Source organism: Populus euphratica, unplaced genomic scaffold (genome assembly GCF_000495115.2).
Source record: "Populus euphratica unplaced genomic scaffold, PopEup_1.0 scaffold102.1, whole genome shotgun sequence".
In the NCBI taxonomy this organism is placed as follows: domain Eukaryota; kingdom Viridiplantae; phylum Streptophyta; class Magnoliopsida; order Malpighiales; family Salicaceae; genus Populus; species Populus euphratica.
Genome location: NW_011499957.1, coordinates 146,024 through 157,219, shown reverse-complemented (window position 1 = coordinate 157,219; position 11,196 = coordinate 146,024). Strand labels below are relative to the sequence as shown.

The following is an 11,196-nucleotide window of genomic DNA, read 5'->3' as shown; positions in this document are numbered from 1 at the left end:
ATTGTTGTTGATAATTGCTAGAGTGAAACTCTAAGTTATTATTGTGAACAATTTATTGCTAAGTTTGATATCAAAACCGGAGTTGTGATGTATGAACTTGTGAAGCAACTAAGCTTGATAATTGTGGCGGAACTACATTATTAAACTTAGGGAGAACACTCAAATATCTACTTCTTAGGGCTGTCATTGAACTAAATCATTAATTCGGACATTGTGATTGTTTGTTGGTTAGGGTTAATTATACGGCGAATCGGTGGATCCGTTAATTAACCAACATTAAGAAAAGATAAAAATTCAGAATATAAATTGTAGTTTTGTTTCAAGGATCGGTTCTAATTTCCGTTGGTGGATGTGTGCTTGCAACCAAGGTTTGTTTTCTTGATAAATTTCGATTTCAATTGATTTTGTTTGTTAGTTTAATTTCTTCCATAGTTTAGATCATCACAAATCAAAACCCCCCAATTGCATAACGTATAGCATAAAAATCTAAACTAAATCTTCCTTGTGGGATCGACCCCTTGCTTGCTCTATACTATCTTGTGTGTTATGTTTTAAGCTAGGGTAATTAATTTGTGCGACCACGACATCGCAACACCATACAAGAAAAAGGAAAAGTTACGGGTGATGTGAAGACCAAAAGAAATTGTACCCTTAAGATAATGAAGAATGTGTTTAACAATAGCCTAATGTGCATCTGCAGGAGCATGCATATACTGACAAACTTTGTTAACACCAAAACATATATTTGGTCTTATAAAAAGTTAGATATTGAAGAGTACCAATAATTTGTTGAAAATATATAGGATTAGAAAACAAGCAATCAGACACTTTAAAAACCTTTGATGTAGTAATAAAAGTATCAATAGTCCTGCAAGAAGATATACTTGCCTAGTGAAGAATATCAATAATATATTTATTTTTCCGTAGCATGATACCTATAGTGGTATGATGAACCTCAATGCGTAAAAAATAATAAACAACTTTTAAATCCTAAAGCTTAAACTCTAAAGTTAGCAGTTGAATCAATTGGTGAAGCAAGATTAAATTGCTTCTAATTAAAAAAATATCATTAATGTAGACCTCTTCATCTAGTGTCCTATTAAGAAAGACATTATGAATATCAAATTGATTAATTTTCCAATCACGCAACACCGAGGCTATGAGAATTAACCAAACAGTAGCTTATTTAACAATAAGACTAAAAGTTTCAAAGTAATCAATACATTTTTGCTGACTAAAACATCTAACAATCAACTGAGACTTATATCGTTCAATGTTGTTATCGAAATGGTGCTTGATCTTGTACTCGTAACGATAACCATCAACATTCATTGAATGATGAGATGGAACCAAGGACCAAGTGTCATTGGAACACAATGCCTGAATTCCAGCCTTCATAGCATCTTATCAAGCCTTATACCTGTTAGCATCATAAAAAGTAAGTGGTTCATAAGCACAACTAGAAAATTTTGAGATTTATGACTGTTAAAAGAGGGTAAAGAAGCTGTTAGATTTGTTTTTTAGTAGTCTTAGATGAAGAACCATATAATGTCAAAAAAGTATAGACAATAAGGCAATGAGAGTTGATCTCAAATGATCCTGCAATGGATAAAAAGAGAGGTCAACAACCAAATTTAATCCAGTAGTAGAGACCAAAAGGTAGAGCTTGCAATAAAGGCATCATTGTCAGAAATTGAAGCACTAACAATGGGAGACCTAGAAGAACAATAGCCTCAGACATGTCAAGTTGGAATTCAAAGGGGGTTAAACATGTACTCGTAGTATGATTATTAGAGAAACATGCATATGATGACGTAATATTAAGATTAAGGGGCTGTTATGAGGTGGTAAAAACAAGAGGTTGAGAAGTCGCAAGTGTAGGATTATGAAAAATTGGTAAGGTAAGGAAATTAGGTAAATTGGTACAATTGTTAGAAGAGGGAATATCGTATAGTTGTGTAATTTGTTCAAATTTATCAGAAGAAAACATATGCTTATGAAAATAGACATGACAAGAAATATAAATTCATTAAGATGCGAGATGAAGACAATAATAACCAAAATAAACAAAGCTATAACCTAAAAACACATATGAAGAGGAACGAAAATCTAATTTATGATTATGATATGGACACAAAAATGGAAAAAAAATACACCTTAAAGTACGTAAAAATCATAATTAGGAGAATGTTGAAAAAGACAATCGAAGGGGGACTTATTATTGGGGACAAAAATAGATATGTGATTGATAAGATAAACCAAAGTTTTAAAAGTGCATTTCCAAAACCTTAGTAGTGTTTTACAATGTCCAAGAAAAGTAAAACTTGTTTCTAAAATATACATATGATGATGTTCAACTATGTCATTTTATTAATGAGTATGAGGTCAAATTAAATGATGATGAATACCAATTGTTTGAAAAAAAGTATGTAACTTGCAGTATTCATCACCCCAATCAATCTCAACAAATTTAATTTTGAGAAAAAATTAGCACTCAATCAAAGTTTGAAATTAATGAAAAACATAAAAGACATTAGATTTCACAACAAAAGAATAATACCATACATATTTTGTATGCACATTAACAAAAATAGCAAAAATCATTAGAAGAAAAAAAAGGAGCAAAGCCCCAAACATCACTAAATATTAAGTCAAGTGGAGCAGAAGTTTTATGGCTTGTAGGTCTCAATAACAGACATGACGACTTTTCTCATAGACAACCTTGACATCGAAATTGAAAATGTTTAGAGATACAATAAATTTTATATTTTGATGCTTAAAAATTAAAAATATAGAAAGTAGGATGACATAATCAACGATGCCATAGATCAATAGAAGCAGATACGCAAAGAGACTAATAAACTTGAGGAATTGACAATGTAGAACACTTGAAAAAAACATACAGACCATGTTTATTCTAACTAGAAAAAAAGTAATGCCTTAGCGTAGAGATCCTTAATATAAAACTGGTGAAATTAAAAATAAACATTATTATCAAGATAACATTTTTTAACAGAAAGCAATAGTTTTTGAAGATATGGTACATGAAGAATATTAGATAAAGTAAAGGTATATTTTGGTGTATATAACTTAGTATGTCTAATATTAGATATGGAAAGGCCCTTACCATCAGTAACATACAAGTGATCATTATCGAGATATGGCTCGGACCTCGTCAGATTTGTAAGATTAGGTGTGATGTGTTGATTTATATTAGTATCAGGAAACCAATCCACACAATTTGTTGAGACAACATTTTTTAGCGCAAGATTAGCATTAAACTATTGTCCATGGCTTTGAAGTTAAGAACAATAAGGGGCAGAATGATTGAAGGTTTGACATCGCTGGCACTTGACATTAAACCACCATGAAGAACCATTATTTCATTGGTTTTGTTATCAATTACCCTGCCTCCAGTTGTTGTTTGAAGATCTATGGAAACTTTAAAAATTAAACTTGGCATTAATGTTATTATGATTGGTGTTATAATTGTTATGCTACCTCCATGAGATCACCCTTTTCCATAACTAAAATTATAATTGTTTTTTTACAAACCAAAGGGTTGACATTGAGCAATATGAGCTAATAGTGGTTGAGTTGGTATGGGCAATAAAGGAGTAGTTACAACAACATCCATGGAGTGAAGAGAGGTCTTATGAAAGAACTCATGAGTGAAAAGATAACTATAAAGATCAACATACAAAAGAGGTTTTGCAATAGTTACAAGGCTTGTTACCAAGTGCTCGAACTCACCCCAAAGACAACAAAACACATACAAATTGAAATCCTCTAACGAAATTATTCGACAAGTAGTGATTAATTCATCAAACATGCCTTTGCTTTTTGCATAAATATAGTGACTAAATCATCACCGCGATGAAGATTTTGAAAAGAACCATAAAGTTGCATAATGCAAAAATTAAATGAAGAAGCAAGGGCTTACTTAAAAGTACACCAAACACAGTGTGAGGTTTGGAACTCGATAACAAGATATGGTACATTTATTGAAAGAGAAGTAGTGTACCGATAATAAGTTGATAATGTTGTTTCCAACAAAGAAAAAAAATTATTAATCTAAAAAGAAGAACCATCAATAACAACCATATAAGGAGGAGAACACAGTAAAAAGCCATCAACACCTTATTCAATAAGATATGGCTTCATCTGCATTCGCTAATAAAAATAATTTATGTTTGTTAGCTTAAAAGAAATAACTTGATGAGTATTAGAGACACTACCAAAATACTTAGAAAAATTGATGAAATTTTCCGTCGTTATTTATATTATCCTTCCATTGACAATAAATTTACCGACGGGCTCACCGATAGAAATGCTCCATCCTTAAAATTCTCATTGGTAATTTTTTGTTTGTTGGTGAGTCTATTGGTAATAAAATTATTAATGGATTTACTGACAAAAAAAACACACCAAAAAAAATTACCTGTTTCATTTGTTTGGTATTTCCTTTGGAAATTTTGCCTTATAACTTACAAAAATATTGTATGTAATTCCATTGATGATTAAACGGTGGCATAGTAACATGTGCAATAATTCCTTTTTAACTCTCTAAAATATACTAATGGACTTAATTCATCGGTAATATTGTTAATAATTATTTAAAAATATTTTAAAAAATCTATTTAATAAAAGTGAAAAATAATTAAAATAAAATAAATCAACACTCCATAATACTAAGAACTAAGTTGCTTGAAAAAAAGAGAGAAGAAAATCAACTAAACAAATTTGCAACAAATAAATAACATAAATAAATAAATCAACTAAAAAAAATTCCACCTAACCTAGAAAACCTATTTCAAAACCCATAATCCAGTAACAAATAAATTAATTTAATTGAAATTCAACTAAAATCCAATAAAATTGATCTCATATGGAAAAGAATTCTATAATAACATTCATATAATTATTAAGAAAAAAAATTAAAAAAAAACAAATATGATGCAAAAAAATACTAAAAAAAAGAAAAATCTTATCTTTATTTAATTGCGAGTGAAACTGAGATGAGAAAAGAAAAAAAATAAATTCATAAAGTATATTAATTAAAAAAAAGTAACAAGAGATAAGAAGAAGAGAGGAGAAGAAAAGAGAAGGAATTGTGGAGAGGAAAAAAAAAAGGACGTTGGTATTTTTTATATAAAGGGAAGAAAGAAAAAGAGAGAAGATGAAGATGAATAAGAGGTGTGTCTATTATGAAATCAGAGATTCTAGTCTTTTTATTGGAGTATTTTACCTATAATTTTACTAACTGATAATTAAATATTAATATTTTTAATCATTCCTAGATGATTTCATTTGTAATATTTAATTTAAATTTTTATTTTAATAAAAAAATTAGAAATCACTCAAATATTACAGATGACTTTTTAATTCATTGGTGATTCTATATGTAATGTTTAATTTAAAATTTCAATTTGATCAAAAAATTTTAGAATCCCTCCACCCCAAATATCACCAATAAATTTTCAATCTGTTTGTGATTATGTTTGTAAAGAACAACGATTAACAATGCAATTGAGAAGTAAATAGTTCTAGAGCTCTCTGAAAAATATTGATGGAATTAATTTGTCGATAATTTCATATGTAATTAACACAATGAATAGTATCGAAAAAAAGGAACAGTTTCAAGCTCTTAAGAACATTTTACCGACAAGTTTACAAACAAATTTTACCGACAATATTAATATTGTTGGTATTTTTATCTGTATAAATGACATGTCATTGTATTTTATAATTTTTTTAAATTCCTTTCTTTTCTATTATAATTTTCTTAATATATATCGAAAAAATATTTTCACTTATATTTACGAGGGAATTTTTTTTAGTAGAATTCATGGTAATTTACAAATGAAAACATGATATCGGTGTTATTTTTTGTATTTGTTAATTTTTTGATAGTGAGAGGAAAATAATGCTTGCAATTGAAGACTCCATGGTGGCAAGATTCATGATAGCAGTAGCAGGAAAAGGTTGCAAGGCAGTAGCAGCAGGAGATGATTTCAAAGGAGAGGGAGAAGAAAATGACTGAGGATTCACGGCAACAAAGGGAGAAGAAAAGGTTTGCACCATAGGCTGATACGAAGAGCCCATTAGAGAGAAGGAAAGAGAGTTTTAAAATGTAATGGCTCTTATACCAAGTTGAAAATAATAAAAGACTTAACCTATTAATTAATCAACTTATTTTATTTATTTATGTAAAACAACATATGATAATTAATTTAGAGATTAAAACACAAGAATAATAAAATTCTCACACACAAGTCTTTAATACATAATATACTATAATATTAGATTACAGGACCATTTATTCTCTTCAGAAGTTCAGAGAGGGTACATATAATTTTCAAAAACTTCAAAGGCAGCTGAAATCCAAGAGTAGCTAGCAGCAAGACAACATGACATGGCAGCATGCCTTCTATACAGCTTTCCATGATGAAAGAGGTGGAGTATCTGAATCCTTGAACGTAGAGAAGCCATCGTCAGACCTATCTCCCCTTACAGCATTTGAAGAAGCGATTGATTCGAGTTCAGCCATTTCTTCTAGTGTTAGTCTTACAGACAGAGCTCCAACATTCAGGTTGAAGTTTTCGATCTTGGTGGTTCCAGGAATAGGACATACATCATCACCCTGATGGTGTAACCAGGCCAAAGCCAGCTGCGATGGAGTGCATTGTTTCCTTGCTGCGATTTCATTAACCCGCTCAAATAAATGTCTATTATGGTCCAGATTTTCAGGTCGGAACCTAGACATATCCTGAAACAATTGAAAAAACAACTCATTAACAAGAAAGCATCATAGATGGGCGGTTTATGCATAGCATTATTCCATAGGTACTTGTAACATGTCCTTCCTCAATGTTTGAAATTAGGACCAACTTTGCCATAGCAAAATATTTCCAGCACAAAATGCTAATTATCATCATATTGTATACTACGCAGGTTTTATGGGTACAAACATGCCAAATTTCCAAGCTACAAGGCGAGTGAGCAGATTTTAGGAAGCCAAAAATACTGAAGATTGACTATCAGAGAAAGGATGTCAGCTATCCATGAGTTTGTGTTCCTCTTGCTTGTCCTCTTTTAGTGCATAACGGAGTAATCAAAAGATATAAGCAAAACAGAATTTTTTGGTTGGACATGGGACAAATAAAGCCACATGTCTAATACAAGGAGATCCTGTAAATCTGTGTTTTATTTTATTGAATCTTTAAGCAGTCCAAATGTATAGCATATTTTTAGGAATAATGCAAATGTGAAAGAACTGCTAGGTAAAATATAATGATCTCAAAGCTAAACTTTTACTTTGTACAAGTTCCTTCTATGGAGTTTAAACCACCAAACCACTCTGTAAGATAGAAGAGACTATTTTTCAAGGCTTAGATAGGTTTCAATAATAGTTTTATATTATTCTCTAATACTATATTATTCTCTAGTACGCGTCACTCGTGAAGAAGGAGATGTGATTTGTGGCATCCTTTACAAACCGTAAAAGATTATGCTTGTGTTCTGGGCATGTCTTATATTGATCACAAACTCTATATTAAAAAAGAAGAGAACCTGCCTTTCTGTAATCACCCTCAGAGAAGCTCTCAACCAACTTAGGCCCAGTGGAAAAGAATCCCCGTCCTAGAGGACTGTACACAACAATCCCAATGCCAAGTTCTCTGAACCATTAGAATGATAAGATCACAATCTGGATATCTAAGGCATCCCATAAACAGCCTAAAGTTTCGGTTATTTTGATCTTCAAAGGAAATTAGTTTTTCTCATCAATGCCTCACCTGCAGGTAGGAACAATCTCTTCCTCCACATCTCTTGACCACAGTGACCACTCCAATTGCACGGCTGTTATCGGATGAACAGCGTGAGCTCTTCTGATTGTTGAAGCAGAGGCCTCAGACAGACCTATATACTTTATTTTACCTTCTTCAACTAGTTTCTTGAGTTCCCCCATCTAGCCAAGAAAAGAATTATGAGTGCACAACTGCAAGACATTTTTCAGCTAGAATGCAGAGACAGTACCCACTAATAGCACTAGTAGCAATGTCGGCATCCGACTACGAAAGAGACCACTGCAAGATGTCAATTCACATATTAAACATGACGGTATCATCAGTACCATGTCTAATCTATAATCTTAGTGGGCTTATGCTGAATTTTTTGGATTTTTGGATATGCCTGTTACAGATTCTGGAAAACGTATCAAGTAAAAGCCAAATTCTCTAAATATGATCATGGCCATCGAACGATCAAGATTAATCAGAACAATATTTAGAAATAAAAACTATTAAACAGAAATACCGTAGCTTCAATAGGAACGCTGGTATCAATGCGATGTTGGTAATAAAGATCAATACAGTCAAGTTGAAGGCGTTTCAAGCTGGCCTCGCAAGCAGCTCTCACATAAGCAGGATCCCCTCGAACCTCCGCATTGCCATCCTTAAAGTTGACGCCAAATTTGGTGGCTAATTCAACTCTCTCTCGTAATATTCCTGCCTTCAAGGCCTTGCCCAGAAGGATTTCGTTGGTGTGGGGTCCATAGACATCGGAGGTGTCAAGTAGAGTGACCCCGGTGTTGACAGCATGGTGGATGAGGGCGATCATGTCCGATTCAGGCTTTGGAGGGCCGTAGAAGGCAGACATGCCCATGCATCCAAGTCCCTGTGCTGATACTTCAAGACCCTGTGAACCCAGCTTGATCCTTTTCACTGTTGCCATCTCTCTTGTTCTTAAGAACTCTTTTGTTTATTGAGACAATGGCGAAGCAGTTGAAACGAAACCGCCACAAATAGAGGAAGTGAGAGCGGGCGCGCGGACTAGACCATATGGTCATCGAAGAATAATTTCTAACGTAAGCACCTACGTACGGGAAATAGCACAGGATTGTTTGACAATTTGATTTATTATTTTTTAAATGTTTTTTATATTAAAAATATATTAAAATAATATTTTTAATATTCGTCTATTATGATCTATTTTATCAAAAAACAAAATTAACTTGGGATTATTGCAGAAACTGAAATTGATAATTCAGCTGACGATCCATGATAAGAGCAGCCGTTCACTTGATAGATGCATTTTAAGTGTGAGCCGCCAACTTGGACGGATGCACTCACAATACAGCGGAAGAAGATTTTTTAAGTCGAAAGGATGGTAAAACAACCACCTCTGGGCAGAGTGAAAGAAGCCCTCACAATTGTATTGGGTGGAGAAAAAATAACCCTTTTAACTATTCATTTGTTTAAAATGAACGTCATGAAAAGGAGCTAAAAACAGGATTCTAGCCCATCATACGTGAGTTTTATACAATGTCAATTATTGATAACATGAGTATAATTTGCTTCCTAATCCAACGTTTATTGAATTTAATAATGTGTTAAACATAAATGTACATGGATCTAATAAATCTAATAAGATATTAGAATTAATATTTTTAAGTTCAACTATGGGCTGAATCCATATATACATAGGTCCGGCAAGATGTCATACCCAACCCTCTTATGTTTAGTTGCATGCTCAGGTCAAATGTATGTGAATCTAGCAAGACGCAAGACCTAACATCCTTAGATTTAGCTACGCGTTAAGTTCAAATACCTAAGATTTACCAAGATATCAAACCTAATATTTTTTAGTTTAGTTACACACTAAGTCTAAGTACCTACAGGCTTGACAAAACATCAAATCTAACAACTTTTGGTTCAACTATGTGTTAAGCCCAAGTATATATGGGTCTGACAAGATACCTGACCCAACATCTTTAATTTCATCCAAATGCTAAGCTTAAGTGTCTATAGGTTTGGCAAAATGTCCTACCTAACAACTTTGAGTTTAATATCATTCCAGGTCTAAATATACCCGCAATTAGAAGTCTTTATAAGCCTCATCCCAAGTCACAAGGCTATATTATAGTCCTTAACATAAAATAACAAGAATTTATTATAGTTATTTCTCTATACTTTTAAGCATGTAAAAGTCTTCCAAAAGTTTGTCTTGTTCCAATCATCTTTAATGTTGATTAATGGTTATTCACATCAACATTAATGATGCGTGCAATATACTTTGGGCTTATTTAGGAGTGTGGTTGCGGTTGCTTTTCAAAATATTTTTCATGCTGAAATACATCAAAATAATTTTTTTATTTTTTTTAAATTATTTTTAAGATCAGCGCAACAAAACGATCTAAAACACAAAAAAAAAAGCCAAAAAATGATTTTTTGAGGACACCGCGTTCCCAAATGGTGCCAAAATCTACTACGAATCTAACATATTTCCATCAACATTAATATTATTGTAAGGGTTATTTCCATCAATATTAATGTGTAAGAGATGTTTTCTTCTCACCTATGTTTTCAAAGGAAATGACTCTCCAACCCTTTAACAAAATAAAATAGTTCAAGGGCTATAAATATTTTTGGAACCATCTGTGTAAACCCTAGTAGCATTTTGGCATCAACAAGAGATTTAACATGGGAAATTAAATAGGGTTAAATTAAAATAAAATATACATGTGTGTAATAATGTGAAATAAATTAGGAAAATAATATTTTTGATATAAGAATATTTGGAAATGGTAAAGTTCACACGTAGGCTGTGGAAATAAACTCGGGTGAAAAGAAAACTTATCCAAATAAATAACTAAAGGATAAGAGGGTAACAACAAAGTTAAGAGACCTATAAATACATGAATAGTGTTCATTTTTTAACACTTTTGGCCAATCACGAGAGAAGAGAGAGAGAGAAGAGAGAAAGGAGAGGAAATTTTGAGAGAAAACTTGAAACAATCCACCATAAAATCACAAAAAAGAGGTAGATTAAGAGGTTATAGCAGGATTAGGAGTGATTAAAGAAGGAAAAATGAAAGAAAAATCAAGTTTTTCTTATTAAGGGATACAATTTCAAAGTAGAAAAAAAGGAGAAAGGGAAGTGATTTTGTGGGTGTTATCCAAGTTCTGATATTTTATTTTCATCTTTTTTTTTAAGGTAATATACCCTCTCAAACTAAGTTTTTATTGTGTCTTTGTGATTGTGAAAATTTTAAAACTTTTAATATAATTAGAAAAATATTGTGTTGTTGTAATGAGATGATTATTGATTTAATGAGAAATTAGTGGTTAATTGGATGAATAAGTAATGGTTAAGGTTTCAATTTAAGAAAAAATCAAAGAAAAATTATCTTTCCCT

The 11,196-nt window shown here is 31.9% G+C and overlaps 1 protein-coding gene across 1 annotated transcript; it reads right to left on the bottom strand.

The window, feature by feature from the left end:
- Nucleotides 1-6,224: 6,224 nt before the first annotated feature.
- LOC105138398 (probable aldo-keto reductase 2) lies at nucleotides 6,225-8,814 on the bottom strand. The gene is made up of 4 exons (XM_011044450.1): nucleotides 8,317-8,814; nucleotides 7,797-7,969; nucleotides 7,577-7,679; nucleotides 6,225-6,769 (listed from the first exon to the last, which is right to left on the bottom strand). Exons 1-4 carry the CDS (start codon nucleotides 8,731-8,733, stop codon nucleotides 6,431-6,433), a joined length of 1,032 nt encoding a protein of 343 aa, XP_011042752.1. The 5' UTR covers nucleotides 8,734-8,814; the 3' UTR covers nucleotides 6,225-6,430.
- Nucleotides 8,815-11,196: the final 2,382 nt, after the last annotated feature.